Below are 21,266 nucleotides of genomic sequence, written 5' to 3' on the forward strand. Positions count from 1 at the left end.
ATTTGATACTCAAGAATTACAACTTTTTAGAAATTTTATATTTTTAAATGTTGTACCAAGTAGATGAAAACAAGAAAAAAAAATACCCCACATTATCTTCCAAAAATAACACTGAAATTTTATAGAAAAAAGAAGAATCTCAAAAAACCCCAGATCAATCCAACTGAGATTCTACAGTACACACACACTGAATTACACACACATACACAGAGAAATTCTATACACTGCATTTCACTTGTTGCTGGAGGACATTCTCCAAGAAAGAACATTTACGCGTATGACAGAGGCATGTTTGAAACCTTTTATTGAACAGGCAATACATTGTGCAATGGTTAAGGACACAGATGCCTTGTGGAAAAGTTTAAAAATTATTTTTGGAAACAGTCTGTGAATTGATGAACCCGGCTATGTTCCTTCCACTCCTTCGTAGAGTGACTATCTTCAGGAAGACGGTTTTATAGCTGCTCTTGGAAACGGCATCCCTGTTTTACCAAAAATGTCATGCCTAATAGTGAACATGAAAGGAGAAGATGGGATCCACAGGCAAGACAAGAACCAGACACACAGGTTGATCTCAGGTGGAAGCACAGACACACGTTCCCCTGGAAGACCTTCTCCTCTGACCTTGCAGGAGCTCCTGACGTAGGCATTCATGGTTCACTGCCACTCTCTTCCTGTCCGAGCCCTCTTTATCAAGGCGATTCTCAAAGCTTCACATTCATACCTTTGGGCACAGGACCTTGTTCCTGGCCCTTTTCAGTGGTGTTCTTGTTTTAGGGCACCTCTGGCCCAGGATTGTGGCTGTGTGTCTGTCTTTGTTGGCCTGGTTCCTTCCTCTTCCCCAAGCTCACTCTCCCCTAACTTGATGATAAAATCACTCTTCAGTTTCACAGTTTGTTTGCCTTGATTTACTGGCAGTTTTTGACTCAATGACCCGTCAAGGAAGTGGACATTCTTTAGCAGCAGGCTGTCAGCCTATTTTATAATTTGGGGCATGTCACTCCAAGCTTGAGATTTCTTTCTGGCAAGTTCCATCCAGGATGGCTGATCTGCACTGGCATAACTGGCTCTCTTCAGCTGATGCAATTCCTTCTCCGTCATCACTGCAGACTGAGCTGCTGGAAAGAAGACAAAACAAACAGAAACATGAGAAATGAGTTTGGATTTCCACTTAAGCCTCTTGTGTTTCTTTAAAATATACGTCAAGGTCTTAACTGTGGTCTCAAATGTAAAATCCATTAATGCACAAACATGTAAAGAAGATTTAGGCATAGAATAATTTATATAATAAAAAGTCTTAAGAACAGCAGGCTCAAAAACAGTTCCAGCAACACAGTGAGGTGAGAGAAACTTCCAGAATAAAACTGTAGGAACTCTGAAGATTGGTTTGCACCACAGTGTGTATATTCTTAACACTGCCAAACTGTATACTGACAAATGGCTAGGATGGTAAATTTTGTCATATGTGTCTTACCACAGGGAAAAATAAACTTAAAGATACAGATACATGCGACAATAGAGATGAATCTTGAAGACACTATGCTTGGTCAAAGAAACCAGATACAAAAGAATACATATTTTATGATTCCACTTATGAGAAATGTCCCCAAAAGACAAGTCATATGGAGACCGAAAGTAGATTCGCAGTTGCCTAGCCTTGGGGTTGGGGATGGTGAATGACTGTAAATGGGCATAAGGTTTCTTTTTAGGGTGAGAGAAGTGTTCTAAAATTGGATTGTGATGGTTGTACATGTCAGTAAATATATTCTCACTGTCAATATATACTTGCTTAACTGTACATTTAAAACAGGTGAATTTTATGGCACCTAAATGACATGTCAGTAAAAGCGGTTTAAAAAATCAATGTGGCGAAGTGATTTGGAAAAAGAAAATAAAACAAACAAAAAGTGCAGGACCAATCCTGGAAAAGCATCTCAGTGTCTGGTACTGCTTGCAGGCTTCTTACCCAAGTTCTGATGGGACAACGAGATTCCTCTTTGCAGCCCCTCCTGGAGGCAGAGCTTTGTCCCCTGCCTCCGGTCCCCAGAGGGCTTGGCAGGAGCCACCAGGAAAGACTTGCTGCGGATGAAGTCGGCTGGCTTCATGGGCTCCTATTAAGACACAAGAGAGATGCATACTGTTTGGTCACCCGAGAGTCCCACAGGGGGAAAACATAGCGAAAGGCAACGGACTATGGCATTTCTAGACAAAGATGAGTCGTGCCCCTGGTACTCTCTTGGCAGAGTTGACTTGTGCCCTTGCTGAGAGGGGCCTTTAGAATGGCAGACTCAGATGGCATGTGGGGTCCTGTGTTCAGCCCACACAGACATCATGGCTTCTGCTCTATCCCCACAACTGGCCTCAGCCCCACATGTTGGATGGCAGGGATTCTATTTAAAAGTCAGAGTGAACTGTGTCAAAGCGAAATAGTTTTGAGATTTGTGATACCTGGTATGAAGGTGGATGCCCTAAACCAAGATGATGGGTTAATTGGCTTTATAAATTCCCTTCCCTGCAGGAAGGTTTTCAAGTTAGGTATGATGGAGGTTTTGTTCCAATGAAGGGAAGCAGGTCCTATCGCAGGTTCAGGCTCATTTTCTCACATGGCTGAAACACACTTATGGTTTTATCATGGTGGCTATTCAGGGGAATACAAAAGCTGTGGGTCTCATCCTGCTTCTAAATGTAGTTGCTTGGGGTTGAGAACACTGTTTCCATCCCAAGTGCGAAGCAGAAACCCAGGTCCCAGCCCTCCAGCTCAAGGTGAGGAACAAGGAGCCCCAGCAGGCAGCCAGCAGAGCAATAAAAGCAGGGCTCGCCATCACCACACAACGAGCCAAGATGGAGCTGCTGACATGGTCTCCAAGCTTCTAACTGAGAAGTTCTTTTACCCCGTTCCATGTCTCCTGATGCTGAGCTGTGTTGCCTAGGAGGCAGGGAGAAGAGAGCTGTGTCCACTGCCTCAGCAATCCAGCCGCTTCTAACAGCGCAGCACACAGAGGGGGCAGACATCAGCAATCATCACAGGCAAGGGTCCCGGGGATGACCAAACAGAATGCGTGGGGGTGCCAGGCCCCAGCTCCAGCTGCCTGGTCCCTCCTGTACCTACAGAAACAGAAAGCATTTGCTCTAAGCACCTGGGCTCTCTCGGGTGCCTTGGCTTGCTTTCCTATTTCAGACTTCAGGGTGCGGGCCCCAGGCTTGTCTTCCTGGTTTGGGGGCTGGTCTGAGGTCCCTCGTCGCTTTTGCCGAGCGATGGTGATCCAGGGTGGTGCAGGCTGGCCCTCAGCTGCAGGAGGAGGACCCTTCTCTGTGGGTAAAGACACAAGGTTACGCAAAACATCCCAGCCCCTGTCGCATCTCACCTTTGGCTTCTCCCACACAGAGAACACTGCACAGAGGGGTTGCAGGCTGGGATAGGTGCGGCAGGAGGAAAGAGAACCCGGGAGCCTTTCTGGAGAGACTATTATTTTTCTTTAGGGGACTTGGTTTTCTCACTTAAAGATGCATCAAAGAGATGATGCTCCTCTAGTCTGAGCCACAAAATATTAAACGCAGCTGTTCCTACACGCACATTTTAAAGCCACCTTCCTCCCACGGAATACTTTCTGGAATGAGATAAAAGTAAGTACATAAATAGATAAGATTTCTTTAATATAAGCCTGTCATTTTGGGCTAGTACATACTAAGTGATTCCTGATTTGCCTGGAAGTTTTGCAGACACACGGTTATTCTTTTTTTTTTTTTTTTTAACTGTAAACATAACCTTCCTTTTGCAGAGAGTCACACCACAAGAGCCACACTGGTTTTCCTTAACGTTCTGGAGAGGAGAGAAATGGTGCCTTTAAAACTTTCTTCAAGGAAACCTATGGATTAAATAGTGGCTTCTCACAGGTATATCAAAAGTACACTGAATCTGAAGGTTCGCCATGACCCTGCCTCTCGGAATGTTTGCCTGTCCCCACACAAAACAAAGACAGAAGTGCACCCCCACCGACAGTGTAAGAGGGGGAGATGCAGCAAGAGGTTGAGAAAAGAGCTACCCTATGACCCAGCAATTGCACTGCTGGGTATTTACCTCAAAGATACAGACATAGTGAAAAGAAGGGGCACGTGCACCCCAATGTTCATGGCAGCAATGCCCACAATAGCCAAACCGTGGAAGAAGCCGAGATGCCCTTCAACCGATGAAAGGATAAAGAAGACGTGGTCCATATACACAGGGGACTATTCCTCAGCCATCAGAAAGGATGAATACCTAACATTTGCATTGACATAGATGGGTCTGGGGGGGATTACGCAAAGTGAAGTAAGCCCAGCAGAGAAAGACGATTATCATCTGGTTTCACTCGTATGTGGGACATAAGCAATAGCACGGAGGACCACAGGGGAAGGGAGGGAAATCCAAAGGGGGAGAAATCAGAGAGGGAGATGAACCAGGAGAGGCTCTGGACCCCCTAGAAACAATCTGGGAGTTTTGGAGGGGAGGGGGTAGCTGGGTGATGGGTATTGAGGAGGGCACGTGCTGTCATGAGCACTGGGAGTTATATGTCACTAATGAATCATTGAACAGTACATCAAAAACTAATGATATATTATACAGTGGCTAACTGAACAAAAGGAAGGAAGGGAAGGAAGAAAGGAAGGTGAAAGAAAGAAAGTAAGAAAAGAAAAAAAAAAAGAAAAAAAGAAAAGGAAAGGAAAGAAAAGGCATCCCCATATGCCTGGCCCTAGCCCTTTACACTTCCCCTTCAACATCTTGGTTGGCAAGGGGAAGGCAGGATCCATGTCACAGCAACGCATGCAGGGGTCTGGGATGAGTTTGTGGTGTTGTTCTTGGTGGCCTGACATTTGCCGCCCCTTGCTCTGCTGTGATAGGATATGACTCTATTTGTTCTTGTTTCTGCCTCCAGTTCAGCCTGCAGTCTCTTTCTTTCTGTCCACACAGGGGCCTCAGGCCAGGATGGGTGAAGCAGGAGGAAAGAGAACCCGGGAGCCTTTCTGGCAAGACTTCTACTTTTCTTTAGGGGACTTGGTTTTCTCATTTAACGATGCATCAGAGAGATGATGCTCCTCTAGTCTGAGCCACAAAATATTAAATGCAGCTGCCCCAAAGAGGGGACAGCAGCCACAGCTTGGCAAGCTTCAGTTTCATGTCAGAGTTGGGAAGGGCCTCTGGCTTCACACACTGACCTCTCCCTGGCCTGGACAGCTGGGAATGGTTCCCACTCTCCTGGCTGCTCCCTGGAGCCTCCACCCCCCTGGACTGGTCCCCAGGGAATCCTGCTCCATCTCTTCCATTCGCCCCCTGACCCTTCCTGCCTCTTCAGGCTCTCCCTGGCTCTCCTCTCTTCCTTGATGCTTTGCAAAGTGTCTGGCTCTCCCATGGCTCAAAGAAAGGAACTGTCTCCACTGAGCCTCACCATCCTCTGTTCTTCTCCACCCTCCAGTGGCCTCGGCCTGTGTCTCTTCAGCTAACTCCTGATGGGGCCACACAACAAATGCTGTTCTCTTCATCTACCTGACTGCTAAACCATAAATCCTGAGGTCTCCCCATTCTCCATCTGCTCTATCCCTCGCAGCACTGATGGAGCTGCATAACCTTGCTTGGAGGCCTGCCCTCCATGGGCATGCCCTCTCCAGGTCCTTGTCCAGGACTTTTGCTCCCAAACCTGGGAATTCCTCCTTCTTCCTGACCCTTAACTTTCATCTCTTCTTCCCCCAAATGTTCTCTGTTCCATGCTTGATTTCAACACTCGGATCTTCTCAGACTACTTCTAAGTGTACAATCCTTTCTGTTAGCCAGAGCCCAACATTTCTGCTCTCTTGCTCCTCCTGCCTACCCCCCTGCTCCTTCCATCCTTCCTGCCATCCCTCCTTCCAGGGTTAATGTGTAAGGACTGTGTTAAATGCTAAGGTGAAAAATAAACCACCAACTGTCGGTTCTGTCAAAATCTCAGTCTATTGGGGGAGACTAAATACAAATAAGCAGCTGTGGTGGAAACTGGAAGATGCTAGAGTTTACTAAGTGCTGGGTGAGGAAGGGCCTGACACTGGTACGTGGCAGGTGAAGGGGTGTCTGGGTTGGGACCTGGAGAAGGAACCTTCCAGGCTGAGAAGAGGGGTAAGGAAAGGTCTCCCAGGTGAGGGGGGCAGAAGGCAGAGTTGTGGGCAGGCTGGCCGTGAGGGGCTGAATGATCAGGCACGAGGCAACTGAGAAGGGTCTTCTTGGTCTTTCTCCTGTCCATCATGGGGAGCCATGGGGTTTGAGCCAAGGGGGCACCCTGGAGGCTGTGTGGAGAAGGAGTCTGACTGGAAAGGGATGGGAGGCTAGAAGGAGAGGAGGGAGGCTGTGGCCACAGTCTAGGAGGTGATGAGGGACTGGACACCCTGTTCCAGAATCATCCTTGTTTGCCTATGAAGTGTCTGTGCAGATGCTGCCTCCTCCATGAAGCCTTCTCTGTTCAGCCTAGCTGAACATGCTCTCCTTTTCTGAATCCTTCTGTGACTCTCAAGAGATTTTCCTCACAGCTTGGTGCTAAATATGTCTGCTCGTTCACCGTCTACCTCACCGATCTATGCTTTTGGTGATTAGAACTTCTTATTTACTTAACAGACACACCCCAGAGACTATGCACCCTGCAGTGTTCTAATATCAGCTCATTTATTTATTATTAGAACTCTTGTCCAGAGAACCCAATGCATGTCGGGCACACACAAGGCAGTTCCATGTTTTACAGAAAGTCTGCATTTCTCATCCCTTAATCTCAATCCCTCATTCCAGGGAGTCCTCATGGTCTTTCTGGACTTTAATTTTTTTCTTAAACAGGCTTCTTTCCACTTCTCCTTTGATTTCTTCCTCACGCTCAGTGACAGTCGTGCTTTGCTCCCTCCTGGCCCAAGAGAGATGTCTGATGGTACCATTCTCCCCTAGACTTTGCCACAACACAGGCCTACCGGAGAGAGGGCTTTCACTATGGGTTCAAAGTCATTACCTCAGCCACCAAAATATTCTGAATAGTTCTGTCAAGACAAAGTGTGCACAGAGAGAAAATTCCCATCCTAAGTTTTAAAGTGGAGGCTGAGCAGCATCTCTGAGTGCTCTGGGTGGCTCCCCAGACCCTCGGATCTGTGTTGCGCCATGGACATACATATCACTCTCATCACAAGGGCACAAGACAGTCCTGATGAAATCCTAAACACTATCTGAGCCAAAATAAGTATTTAAAAAATCACTGGCAAAGGTTTTGTAGAACAGGGGCTCTGTGGCACTCCTACGGACCGTGCTGATGGGAGGTCTACGGCAAGGCAGGGGATTCCAAGGGCAGACTGAGGCTGGGGGTCCTCGGGGACCAGGGGCATATCCTGTTCTTCTGTCCAGTGTGCTTACGGAAACAGCAGTCCTGTAAACAATGCAACCAGGTCAGGCTAGGCAAGAGGTGGTTTTTCCTTCCTCACACTGAGAGAATGCTGGCAGATTTCATCCCAAGCAGGGAAGGTGCACGGGCCTCTGTTCTGCCTGTCAGCGGGCAGCCACGTTTCTGGGTGTCCTCTGTGTGTAAGCGTGGACACATGCCTCCAGCGTTCACGGGCAGACACATGGGAGTGAGTGAGTACTGCACCTGTCCTGGACCAATGTGGGATCAAGTGACCTACAACGGCAGCCTCCCCAAACCCGGGCCTGGCATAAGGCCAAGATCTTTCACCAATCACTTCTCTTTTGGAAGTAAATGGCCTTTCCTTGTATCCTGTACTCTGTCCTTGACCACTTTGCTCCTTGTCAGGAATGCAAGCAGGTCACACGGACCCTGACAGCCTCTACCTTTCACAGGACGGTCCAGGGGCAGCCTCCTGGGTGGAGGGCACAGGGAGGAGGGGTGGGCGAGATTCCAGACCCCGGGGTAGGAGGGAGAAAAGCCACGAAGCATCCTGCCATTGTACCAGGGTTTAAAGAGGCCTGCAATTCCACCCGGAGGTTCATGTAACCCACATAAGTACCTGTCCCAGGTCAGCCCAGGCAGAGCATCTGGAAGAGACTCTGTTCTGATCTGTGGTGGAAGGCCCAGGTGGTCTGCACACCCTTCCCTGCACTTGGCGCCCCAGTAGGGGCAAGGGTTGAGGGAGGGTGCATGTGCCATACTCCACAAGGAATGGGAGGAGAAGGGCATCGAAGACACAGGTAGTGTTCAAGATAACACAAGTTTCAGATGCCAAAAAACTTCCTAGGTGATAGCTCTACAGCATGAATACTGTAGGGTCAAGGTTCAACCATAAAATAGCTTCTGAGATTAAGCATGTTCAAAATGTCATTAATCCCAGGATAATATAGATGTGGCAGTAGATTAAATAAAAGGAGATGAAAACACTCCTTTGTTTACTTCTTTCTGCCTCAACACAGACAACCTTAATCTTCTGGGGATTTGGCTAAAGGGCTCTGACATCTCAATTTCTCCTCCTTAAGTGACAAGAGGTTTTGTAAGCTGTCAGTTATGTCTGGGTTTACCATGGACAGCCCAGGAACGGTTCTCACACACAGGGAACTATCAGTTCATGTCTGTATCTGTGTGATCTCCCTTACTGAGAGCCCAAAGGAGAGGGACTCCCCCAAACACATCTCCCTTGGAAAGAAAGATTGCAAACTTGACCTGTTGCACAGCATATGTAGGGTAAAATTTCCGGAAGACAGAATGGTCTCGATGCAGGAAGTTGTGACAGCCACAGAGCTTGCCTTAAATAACTTAATTTCATAGGAGGGCAACTTTTGGTAGGGGAAACCAATTTTTTTGTTGTTATTATTTTGAGGATATGTTCTGTCAAAGAGGGAGGCTATGAGTTTATACATAAGCTTTTCTCCAGATTCCTTTTTCTTGATATGCTTTCCCATCTCAAGAGTTTAGTCTGAAAAGTATATTTATTGTTCTAGCATTCATTTCCAAGCGTTCTTATTCTTGGGGTTGGTTCAGTAAGCTGTGGTAATGAGGACTGTTTCCTCCCTGGGGCCAGGAAACAGCAGCTACTGATGTGGCCCTAGGGCCTCCATGTCTAGGAATAAGGCCTCGGGCTAGCAAGGTGCTTTTGGGCAAATTCCAGAACCTCTCTGTGACTCAATTTTAGTGTAAAATGAGGAAAGGAGCAGCGTGTGCCCCTCTTAGCGGGACTGAAGATTGCACGAGCTCATCTACCATCCCTGCCTCCTATGTGATGGTGAATATGTGATGGGATGATCCACAGGAAGCACTCAGCACAGCGTCTGGCTCTGTGTGAGCCAGAGAGGGTGAGCTGCCCTGCGGCGGGTGCTGTTGTTACTCTGTTGTTGTTATTGCTGCTTGAGGAGAGAGGCAGCCTTTGGTCAAATTCCAGCCAGGACAGGATGGCGGCCAGGAAGCCTTTTGCCAGTGTCCTCTCCTGTGATAAAACAAAACAAAAGAAAACCCAAAGCAAGCACTGGGTTGTCCTTCAGCCTTTTGCCTGGGCAGGGGGCCAGGCTGACTCTTGGTTCCCAAGGACATGGTCCGTGACGGTTCAAACAGACGTTAACCTGACGCTGTGTGTGTCCTTGTCTCCTCAAATGTCTTCCTTGTTTATAAAAGTACACATGCACACCGTACAAATTCAGAAAGCAATTAAAAGTATAAAGAAGGAGAAGAAAGTTTCCCATAAATCAACAACCCAGGAGAGTTGTGCTAAATAACACTTTGGCACGCTCCTTCGAATCCTTTTCCGTTATGCTGTCATCTTAAAAATACATATCAACGGCTCATTCCCAGCTTTTCAAAACACTCTTTGCAGAAGGAAAGGCCCGAGTTTAGGCTCTAAGATTTCTGTTCTAAAGTGCATGCATCGTTAACATCTGTCACAGCCAGAAGCAGCCAGAATCGCGCCATGGTGCTGCAGTAACAGCAAACATTCTCTGGCTCAGTCTCCCCTCCAGGTCCTCTGCCACCGCTCTGATTTACATGGGGGCGATGACGGGGACTGCTGGAGTCGGGGTGGCATCCTGGACTCTGGAGACATGTGGGGCCTCATCTATGCTGAGGATTTATGCCAGGCTTCCTACATGAAAGGTGAGGGTTTTTTTTTTTTTTTTTAAAGCATTTATTGATTGACTGTTGGTCTCAGCTTATACAGACAGTGCCTGATCAATACATGCTGGCTAAGTCTGTAGTCGCTCCTCACCAGTTCTGCCCGTGAGCCAGGCTGGGCGATCTTATAGTAGAACTTGGGCTTGTAATTCTCATGTCAGCATCTGTCTCAACACAGCGCTGAGCGTTCGGGAAGTAAGGGCTTTTCATGGAATGATGTGTGATAGGGCTGTGCTCTAGTTCTACCTCCAAATTAAACGAATTGCCATTCCTTCCTTTTCTCATTCAACCAATACAGTTGGTCCTCACTACTTGTGGATTCTGTATTTGTGAATTCGCCTACTCGTTAAAATGTATTTGTAATGCTCAGATGGGTTCTTGTGACCCTTCATGGTCATCTGCAGACATGTGCAGAGCGGTGAAAAATTTGAATATCTGGGCGAGCACAGTCCCAGCTGACGTCAAACAAGGAGACTCTGTTTCTTTCCTGTTTCTCCTTTCATACTATAAACAAATATCCTTTTCGCGGTAAACTTAGTGCCACATTTTTTGCATTTTTGTGGGTTTTTTTTTTTTTTTTTTTTTGGTAATTTTGCTGTCTAAAATACCCCCCACATCTACTGCTAATGTGCTAAGAAGACTGTGAAGAAAATACGTTCACGAAGAAAATACGTTCGTCAGATGAAGTTCATCTCATCAGGGCTGAGCTTTCGGTTCTGCTGGCTGTGAGTTAGATGGTAATTAATGAATAATACATATAGTACGGTGTCTTTAAACAGAGACACACATAAAACTAGGTTATGTGCTGATCAGTTGGCAAAATGTAATCAGAGGCTCACTAACTCTGATTTCTACTCTGTTTCTTCTAGGAGCAGTGGTTTGGTGTTCACTAATTCAGTATTCACAGCAACTTTATGGAGCGTAACTACTCTAAATAATGAGAATCAGCTGTACCTGATTAATGCCCACGAGGCACCAGGCCATGGCAGGTGCTGAGTCTATAGACAGGAAGGCTGTTTCTAAGCTAACACTTCTCTCCAGGGCCCCACGCACAGGCTCTTCTGAAAGAGTAATCAGCAATAGAGGGACCCTTCAACAGCTAACATGTGGTCCGTGGTCTGTGGTCCATGGTCCAGGAATGAGTTCCAGAGTCTGGGGCAGGGAGTATGAGGGGCCTCTGGGGCACTGGTCTCATTCTGTTTCTTGTCTGGGCTTTTGGGTGTGTGAAAATTCATGGAGCTGCACACATACCTGGGCCTTTCTTTGCACGTGTATCATTCTTAGAAAAAGCAAACAAAACAACCCACAAAAACTATCTAAGATCATCAGGACTCACTTGGTGCTTGGATAGCAAGGAGGAAGGGTCCAGCTGCCTGTACAGAAACAAGGCAAGGTTGCACCATGGAGCTGTTTCTACACTGCAATTAGGCAAGGCTACTGCCAGAGGAGGCCGGCATTCTCCCAAGGATGTCCCCCTCCCTCGTCAGCAGAACCTTTCCATCCTCTTCATATCCCATCAGCCCTCAAAAGCACCAGGAGGTCCTTGGACCAGTTGCCTTTCCTACTGCTGTCCCTCCTCACCCAGCCCACCTCCTTCTTAGCTCCAGCCTCTGAAGGTTTACCCTGAATCCCCCTTCCTCCATTTCCTCTCCAAAAGAAGACTCCACAGCTCAGCAAGACAGAGAACAGATCTCTCTAAACACAGCTCACAGCCTGATGGCAAAAGGGAGCTCTCAAGAAGATAGCAACTGTGTCTGGAAACCTCCTTCCCGGCCACCAGGCCAAACTGCCCTCCCAGCTTTTCCCTCCTCTCAGTCAGGAGGCACTGCGGGGATCTCCTCCCCACCCCAGCTCCTGAGACCCACCTTCAGAACTACAGATTTTCTTTCTCACAATCTTCACAATCTCTTTCCCACATGACAGGAAAAAAAAAATGCCACTGCTTTTTTAAATGGTCCTGGTAGCTTCTTTATATCATAAGCTGTGAGAGCCTATGAGGGCCAGGACTGCCCCCCCTTTTCCTGGTATCATAGTCAGTCTCCACAGAGCATGTCACGCTTGCTCACTGAAGTGGGGGCACACTCGGTCAAACAATACTGCTAACTCTCAGGGTGTCACGGTTTTACAAGTGATTAGGCCTAGGGAAAGGGCCAGTGGAGTCAGAAGGCTTCCCGGGTCACCTAGGTGGGCTCAGTGGGGTAAGCCTCTGCCTTTGGTTCAAGTCATGATCTCAGGATCCTGGGATCGAGCCCTGCATTAGGCTCTCTGCTCAGCGGGGAGCCTGCTTCCCCCTCTCTTTACCTGCCTCTCTGCCTACTTGTGATCTGTCAAATAAATAAATAAAATCTTAAAAAAAAAAAAAAAAGGCTTCCCAATGCCAGCATTCATGAGGGTCTGATAATACAGCATATTCCCCAGTGGGGAGTGGTCAGTCCTTGCCCAAGGGCAGGGGTGTTCACAGGCCTCCACAGTGGCAATTTATGTGAGTCTTTCCCCCAGTGGGGGTCTGGGATCTGCTTTGCTTTTCTTCTTCTTGTTGCTATGGCACTAGTTACAACTGCTTTAGGGCTCTATTGCTCCCAGGTAAAAAATATGTGAAAAAAACATTTAGAAACAAAAACCAATGTGTGAATCATATCTGGATTTGGATGTGTGAGGTTGGGAACCTGGTTATGTGCAGGCACATTTATTGGGGGCACCCGAGGCATCAGATGCTTTGCCAAGCCCTTTGCTTAATTTCCGGTACAGATACCCAGTGTGCAAGGGCAAGATTGGCAGACATTCCCAAGCTGTCCAGCCCGATCCCCTCATCTCAAAGTGGAGACCCCAGAAGCCAGAGACAAAGCTCAAGGACAAAGAGTTGGGATGTACAAGCTTGGACTCAAAGTTCATTTGCTCACCTGTTGCTGTGCAATTAAAACAGCCTCTGAGCAGAAGGCAGTGGCCAAAGTCCATCTCTGACCATGGAGACACTTGCTGTCTGTTACCTGCCAGGTAATATAACTGAGACCTTATAAGGATATGGGGATAGAAAGGCACTGCTGACCTGAAAATAATTTTGAGCTACAGCAGATGAAGGGGAAGAAGGAGTGAAACTCTACTACATGGCACTCCCTTATAATTCAGCATGTCCACAAACAACCCACCCTGGATTCCTTGTGGCTCTCCAGGGACAGCTGGAATTCTCTAAGATCTGTCTCAAGTGGCCACTGGAGAACAAGTGATTAGTTTTAGGGATGGCCCTTGTCCACAGGGCTTAGATTTTCCTTCTTCTGTTACCCCTTGGCCCTCCCTCACTCGCCCTGGACAGGTAGGGAAATCTCTCCCCATCCAAGAAATGTTCACGGCTAGGGTTTATTCAGTCTTGATTTTCAGAGCAATATCATATTTCTAATGACCCTTGCAAGCCTCCTTGTTATGTAAGAATTTTTTCAAGCCCCATTTCAGAGACAGGAGCACAGAATCTCATGGAGTAAAAAGGACTTCTCCAAGATCATATATGTCTGATATGTAACAAAGCTGGGACGTGAACACAGGCTTTGTCTTTACTCTTCATTCACTATATCTCAGATCATCTCCTGTTAAGGATTATAACCCCCCCTTTCCTATACACCATTCTCTCCCCATGATAACTTATTCACTGAGTGGCAAACAATAGTTACTCAGCCTTGGCACTATTGAGACTCGGGGCTGGATGATTCTCTGGTATTGGGGGCTGTCCAGTGCACTGCGATATGTTCAACCGCTCACACTAGATGCTGGTAGTGTCTCCCTCCTGCCACAGCTGTGACAATCAAGTAGTCTCCAGACACTGCCAAATGTCTGCTGGAGGACAACGTTGCCCCCATTTGAGAACCTCCACAGTACGGCATAACAGTGAAGATCGCAGCTGCAGGGGAGGTTGACGTGGCACCAAACTCCCCTCCCCAGGTCACCTGCTATGTTCCTTTGGGCAAGTTCTTTTGCTACGTTCCGGCTTTCCCATTTATAAAATAGGATTGTTGTTGGAAATTAAAATGGAAAGCACATAATGATTTTTGGCACTTAGTGCCTGCTTAATACACATTAACAATTACTGTCATTCTTTACCTGTATACTGAGTCTAAGCGGTAGGTAAATCTAGGGCAGACCCTGACTTTGGGAAGCTGATGTAGTGTGGGAGACGGACACACGGAGAAACAGGTGAAAGTATTATGGGAAGAGCACAACCCTTACAGACTGCTACTTGCCCCCAATCAGGGCCATCTAATGGAACTTTCTGCAGTGGTAGAAATGATCCCTGTGCTGCTGGCTCGTCACAAGATACGGGGCTGCTGAGTCCTTGAGATGCGGCCAGTGTGACTGAGGAACTGATTTTTCAAATTTAATTGCAATTCATTTAAGTTTACATTTAAACAGCCACACGTGGGGCGCCTGGCTGGCTCAAGTTGGTAAAGCATGCAACTGACCTTGGGTCCTGAATTCGAGCCCCACGTTGAGTTTATTAAAACAAAAACAAAAACAAAAAACAGCCTCATGAAGCTAACAGTTCCATGTTGGATAACACAGATTTGGATCCTTGCTACTCAAATGTTGGTCTGTAGACCAGCAGTACTATCCTCATCAGAATCAGAATCTTCATTTAAAGGAGATTCACAAACATTTGTAAGTTTGAGAAGTGCTGCCCTAGAATAGGTGTTCTCACCCCTGGCCTCACATCAGGATCACCTATAGGGCCTTTATCACTCCAATGTCTGGGCTCCCCCTGCACCCATCAACCTGAACCCGTGGAGGTGATGACCCCAATTTGCGGCAAGAACTGGGAACCAATGATTTCAATGCTGCTCCAAGTGTCTGGCCTGAGGGAGGCTTGGAGAGCCCACGATGTCTTCTGGATGACACAGAGGGCCTGACTGACCAGGTGGTCCAATTCTGGAATTGGGCTGATGTCCCTGTTCCAGGCGAATCCTGCCAGAAATCAGCCAGTGCCCCCTGCCTTGTATCTGGACATCCACTCCAAGGGCATCCCCGCTGGAGTTTCTGCAGTCCTGGACTGGCCTCACCCCTCTGGCTTTTGGCACCTTCTGCCCGGGACACTTGCCCCCTCCTGTCATGAAGATGCTGCCTTCTCTCTTCAAGCCCACCTGTCTCCCACTGTACTGAGCCCTGGGCTAAGCACACAGAGGGCTTCAGTTCCCACATGATGTTCATGGCTGCCCTGGAGAAAAGTGCTTCATGCACTCAAAAGTGGGACTTTAGTGCGGCAGACGGACAGTGGGGGGCACTGCCCCTCCACACCCTAGGGGTTGGGCTGCCAGGTTTTAGAGCAAAGGTTTTAGAGCACGGCATAACCCTGATGTCCTATAGTCTATCACACTGCCCCCAGATGGTTACCAGAACATTCTCAGTATCTTCCTGGTATCCACATTAGGATGGCCAGGGCCTGCTGACCAAAGAAGATATTTTCATCCACTGGATTGAAAAAAAAAAAAAAAAGATAGACTGACAATACCTCATGCTGATAACAGCAGGGAGAAACAGTCTCTATTGTGCTATATTCTGCACACACCTACTCTTTGGGGTCTTGTATTCCCATGTTGGCGCCTTCATTGGTTTAAACCGGACAGAGAGAATCCCCTTCCACAACTATTCTATGCAGCTCAGATGAGGATATTTTGGTACACCCTTAGGAAAACATGACTGTGCTGCTGGAAACTGCAGCAAATTTTGTAGTTACAATGCTTTTGCTGTCCCATGTATTACTATTAGTAATAACTTCATTTTACAAAGGAGGAAATGAAGACTCAGAGGTTAAGAAAGTCACTTGCTCAGAATTCCACAGCCCCCAAAGGGGAACCTTGGAGTAAAACCTCCATATCCACACTCTTCAATCTTACCACCCAACCCCGTGCCTTGCCCTTGCTGTCCTGCAAATCATGGCACTGTACACCACTGTAGGCCAGGAGACCCTCGGCATGGATACTCCACAGAGAAAAACAAAACCGTGGATATGCTCAGGGGGCTAAAGATCAAGTTCAAGAATGCGGAGTGTGCCGGGGGCAAGCAGGGGTGTGTGCAGAGTGGGGAGGGGAGCTGGTGGCAGGGGTGGGGCTGGAGATGTCAGAGGAAGTGAAGGAGTTAGCAGGCAGACTTAGGAAGGCAGAAATGTTGACCTTGGCCAGAATCTACAAAGCCTTAAATGCCTTCCCCAGGCATCTAACTTTTATTCCCATATATAGTGGGAAGACACCGAGAGGGTTAAAGAGGAAAGCTCCATGGTTAGACCGACATCGGGAAAGAGAGAGTTGTAGGTAGGTGCTGTGGTGGGTTAAGAACCAGGAGGGCTGACTCAGGGGCAGGATAAAGGCACTCCACGTTAGCATGGCCAGGACCTGCTGACCAAAGAGGACATTTTCATCCATCGGATTGAAAAAAAAAAAAAAAGTGACAGATAGACTGACAACACCTCATGCTGATGAGAGGGGGGAGAAAGTCTCTATTCTGTGCCAAGAGGTGTAAACTGGTACCACCTTAATGGGGGGGGGGGCAATCTGAAGCTGTCTGTTAAAACTGTGTATGCCCTTGAGTCAGAAAGCTCCCTTTTAAGAATCTGTCCTAGAGAAGCAAAAGTGTGACTCCATTGAGATAAAAAAGATAAGAATGTTTATTGCAGCAAAAGGAAAAAAAAAAACCCACAAAACTCAATGCACTCAGAATGCCCTTCAGTTCGGAATGGTTAAATAAAATACAGTATGTGTACTCCGTAGCCCTTAAAGGGAATGAGATTAAGTGACTCATTCTGATCAGAAAAGAGACCCATGTCTTATGGTGGAGTAAAAATACAAATTGTGAGCCAACACGTACAGCATTTTTGTGATTAAAAAAAAAGTTTCGTGTGCCTCTTTATGTATGTTGATAATGATGTAGCACTGACTGCAACAGGCGCGAGAAGGAGCTGGTGGTGGTTCTTTCTTTGGGGGGGATTTCTGAGGTTCAGAGAGGGGTGAAGAGGTGATGGTCACTTTTTTATGCCATTTAAAAGATTATTTTAAAATTTATATAGAGTAAAACTCACGTTTTTTTGTTAAAGAGTTCTAGGAGTTTTAACACACTTAGATTCTTGTATAAAGTCACAAGAGAGTTCTCTAATACCCCAGAGAGTTCTCTAATACTAACTCCTTTGTAGGGACCTTACCTCTACCCCTAACCCCTGACATCTACTTGTCTGTTCTATCTCTATAGTTTTGCCTCATCCAGATGTCATACAAATGGACTAATACAATTTGTAATCTTTCAAGACGGGTTCCTTTCACTTAGCATATGCATTTAAGATGTTATTGTGTGTACTGACAGTTCATTCTTTTTTTATTGCTGAGTAATATTCCATTGTTTGGTTGACTGAAGGATATGTGGGGTGCATCCAGTTTTTGGTAATTATGAATAATGCTACTATAAACATTCATGTGGCAGGCTTTTGTGTGCACCTAAGTTTTCATTTATCTGGGATACTTATATGTGGAATTGCTAGGTCACAAGGTAACTGTATTTTTAATTTTGTAAGCAGCTGCCAAACTGTTTTCCAAAGTGACCGCACCATTTTACATTTCCACAGGCAGTGTATGAGAGCTCCAATTGCTCTGCATTCTCTCCAGCATCTGGTCATTCTAGCTTTTGTATTTCAGCCATTCTAATATGTAAGGATATCTCATTATAGTCTTAACTGTTGCTCCTCTAATGGCTAATGATTTTGAACATCTTTTCATGTGATAATTTGCTGTTGGTATATTTCCATTGGTGAAATATCTGCTCCCAATTCTTCCTTCCCATTTTTGAATTGTATTTTTTGGCTTTGTACTGTTGACTTTTGGGAATGCTTTGTATATTTTAGATACTAGTCCTTTACTGGATATGTGGTTTGCAGATATTTTCCCACATTTTGTAGTTTTTCTTTTCATCCTCTTAATGGGGTCTTTGGCAGAGCGAAAGTTTTTGGTTCTGGTAAAGTCCGATTTATCCATTTTTCCTCTTATGGATCATTTTTTGCTATCAAGTTTAAGAACTCTTTGCCTGGTCCTATGTTCCAAAGATTTTCTCCTAAAGTTCCTGAAAATTTTATAGTCTCACTTTATATTTAACTCATTGACCCCCTTTTGAGTTAATCATGGTACATGATGTGAGACTTAAGTCAAGGTTCCTATTTTTGCTTATGGATGTTCATATGTTCCAGAACCATTTGTTGAGAAGATGAAATAAACCTATGCAAATACAGCTTTTTTAAAACAAAGGCAAAAATAATTTGCCTGAGTTTTTTGGATCTGCAAATTCATGTTTTTCAAAAATTTAGGAAGTTTCCAGTCACTGTTCCTTCAGATATTTTTTTCTGCTCAAATCTTTCTTTTCTCCTCCTGAACTCCTGTGATATGAATGTTAGATGTTTTAATATTGTTCCAAAGTCTCTGAGGCTTTTTTTCTTTTCTTTTCACACTCAAGCTAGGTATTTCCTATTTATTTGTTTTAAAGTTCATGGGCTCATCTGTGATCCCTATTCTACTGGCTTCTTCTAATGACTCTTTTATTTTTGTTCCTATGTTTTCCTTTTCTAAAAGATGCCTTTTTTTTTTTTAATAGCTTCTACTTCTTTGCAGAGAATTTCTCTCTTTCTATTCATTTCAAGAGTGCTCACTCTTACTTCATAGAACATGGTATACTTCGTGCTTTCAAGTCTTTGTCTAACTTTAATTCCAGTTTATGATGCTAAAACAGAACACAGCAAAGCTTTGAGCCTAAAACAGATGGTTAATAATAAATTTCATATGGTGGCTCTTACTAATATTCACAGAGCGCTTTATATTCAAGCATAAGAGGGCACAAAACAAGCAGTTTTTTTTAAAACCACAAAATCACGAGTTTTTTTTTAAATGAAAACCATTGTTAAAAATAAAAACAAATAAAAAATAACGTGTCTAATAATGCTAACGTCTGGATCACTTCAAGGTTGGCATTTGCTGATCACTTTTTTCTATGTTCTCCTGATTTCTTTTGAGTTTTGAATACCTCTGGTTTGTATCCTAGATATTTTAAGTGAGACCCATATATTTATGTTGAGATCCAGTCCTGTTAAAATTCTCAAAGGTTTTGCTCTGCTGATTCTTGTGGGTCTCATGCAGGTGCAACATGGAGATGAGTCCTGGGCTTCATACACATAGGTGAAGGACCCTTTCTCAGGTGTCTCCTTTCTGAGATTTCCACCCCCAAAGTTCTCTGGCTGGAAACCAGGGTTTAGCCTTTATACTGTGGTGTGCTCTCATGACTGGGACCCCTGAGGGCAGAGTAGCGAGAGAAAGAAGCCTTTGGGACCGCCACCAGCACATCTATCACTGTTCCCACTGCTGTGGAGGGGCTGTAGCTTCATGACTGGATTTCTATTAGTGAGCTTTCTGGAGAGCTAAAGGGCTCTGAGCCTTAGGTGCGGCTATGGGTGGAGGTAGCTGCCTTTCTGCTGAGTATGGTTGGAAGAATTAAAAGAGCTCTGCCCTAAAAGATGCCATTGCTACAGCGACCAGGATGAGAGTTTCCAGTCTGCCGTGGCACTTGCCCAGTGCAGGGATGAGAAAACCCAAGGTGTTCCACCCTGCAGGGACTGCTTTCATATATAGGGGCTTGCTGCTTAGCTGCTGGCACTCAGAGGGAGAAGGGCTAAGATCATCTGACAAACTCTGTCCTGTGGAGTTGGTGCTGGGCCTGGTGGCAGTTGGGAGTAGGAGGAGCAGGACTGGAGAATCACCAAGCTGGGGTGCTGATACCTGGTGGAAGGGCAGGGAGGTCTCCTGCAGGGAGGTCTTCAGAGTCCTATCATTCTCTCTACCCAGCATACCCACTCTTACCTGCCTTCCAGAATTCTGACATTCACTTCCTGCATTTTGTCCAGGGTTTTAAATTTTATCAGTGGGAGAGATAGGGTGGTTTACTCCATTTTGGTCAGAATTGCAAGTTCCTTTTTACGTAACTGTAGAAAAGCAGAATTACAAGGTGATTTTTCTTACAACTTTTAGGCCTTTCAGTATTTTCCATATTAAAATATTTTTGATGGCTTGGATATCTCTAGCTTATCTGGATAGTTGGGGGAATGGAGAAGGAAAATGATCTGGGGTGGGGGAGGTGTGGATAAACTGAATTATGAATGTTGAGATGTCAAATCAGGTGTGCCCACAGATGGCCAGGGGCTGGATGCTATGGGTGAGGGAGTCAAGAGAAGAGAGAACTTGAGGAAACAGGTGGGAATCTGAGATGTGTTCTGTTTCAGGGCACCAAGAAGAGGCTGGAGCACTGGGAGGCAACCAAGGACGAGAAAATATATGTGGTCTGAGGGGCACAGGAATGGTGGAGAAGTGGAGGCCCACAGTGTTGACCATACTTGCTCAGGAAGGGACTGTGAAGGGAATGATAGACCAAAAAGAAAGGCGGGCATGAACAGAGTTGGTTTTCTTTAAGAATTCAAGATATATGAACACAGTTGACCCTTGAACAACAAAGGTGTGAAGTGCTGGGGTCCATTTATTTTTTTAATTTTTAAAAAATTTTTAGTTTTTTTTTTTTAAGATGTTATTTATTTGACAGAAAGACAGAGATAGTGAGAGAGAGAGAGAGAGAGAGAGAGAGAGCAGGAACAGAGAGGAGGGGTAGAAGCAGGCTGCCCACTGAGCAGGGAGTCCCACGCGGGGCTTAATCCGAGGACCCTGAGATGATGACCCGAGCCAAAGGCAGACGCTTAACTGACTGAGCCACCCAGGTGCCCTAGGGTCCATTTACATGTGAATTTTTTCGATAAATATAGTACAGTACTTTAAACATACTTTCTTTTATGATTTTCTTAATAAAATTTCTTTTTGCTAGCTTACTTAATAAGACAGTATAGAAGTAATAAGACAGTAAGAAGACAGTATACAATACCTGTAACATACAAAATAATATGTTAGTTGACTGTTATTGATAAAGGGTCAAGAGTAGGCTATTTGTAGTTAAATTTTGGGGATTATATGTGGATATTTTCACTGCATGGGGGGCTGGTACTGTTAACCCCCACACTGTTCAATGGTCGACTGTACTTTTTTAGCATAGTAACTCAAATGAACTTGAATTTGAGTTCCTGTCCTCTAGAAAATGCCCCCAGCAGCCAAAGACAAGATGGGCATCTGTCTACACTCT

General features: G+C 45.7%; 1 protein-coding gene across 4 annotated transcripts in view; it reads right to left on the reverse strand.

Moving 5' to 3' along the window:
- Nucleotides 1–287: 287 nt before the first annotated feature.
- CRACDL (CRACD like) overlaps nucleotides 288–21,266 on the reverse strand; it is a 133,680-nt gene continuing 112,701 nt past the window's right edge. For 3 of the 4 annotated variants that reach the window (XM_059134711.1, XM_059134709.1, XM_059134710.1), the window contains exons 8-10: nucleotides 3,138–3,310; nucleotides 1,967–2,111; nucleotides 288–1,118 (exon numbers count right to left, since the gene is read on the reverse strand). In XM_059134711.1, coding sequence (XP_058990694.1) covers nucleotides 976–1,118; nucleotides 1,967–2,111; nucleotides 3,138–3,310 — 461 coding nt within the window. In that variant the 3' untranslated portion in view covers nucleotides 288–975. The remainder of the gene's footprint in view (nucleotides 1,119–1,966; nucleotides 2,112–3,137; nucleotides 3,311–21,266) is intronic. The other variant, XM_059134712.1, reaches the window with a different exon arrangement.

This window comes from Mustela lutreola, chromosome 9 (genome assembly GCF_030435805.1).
Source record: "Mustela lutreola isolate mMusLut2 chromosome 9, mMusLut2.pri, whole genome shotgun sequence".
In the NCBI taxonomy this organism is placed as follows: domain Eukaryota; kingdom Metazoa; phylum Chordata; class Mammalia; order Carnivora; family Mustelidae; genus Mustela; species Mustela lutreola.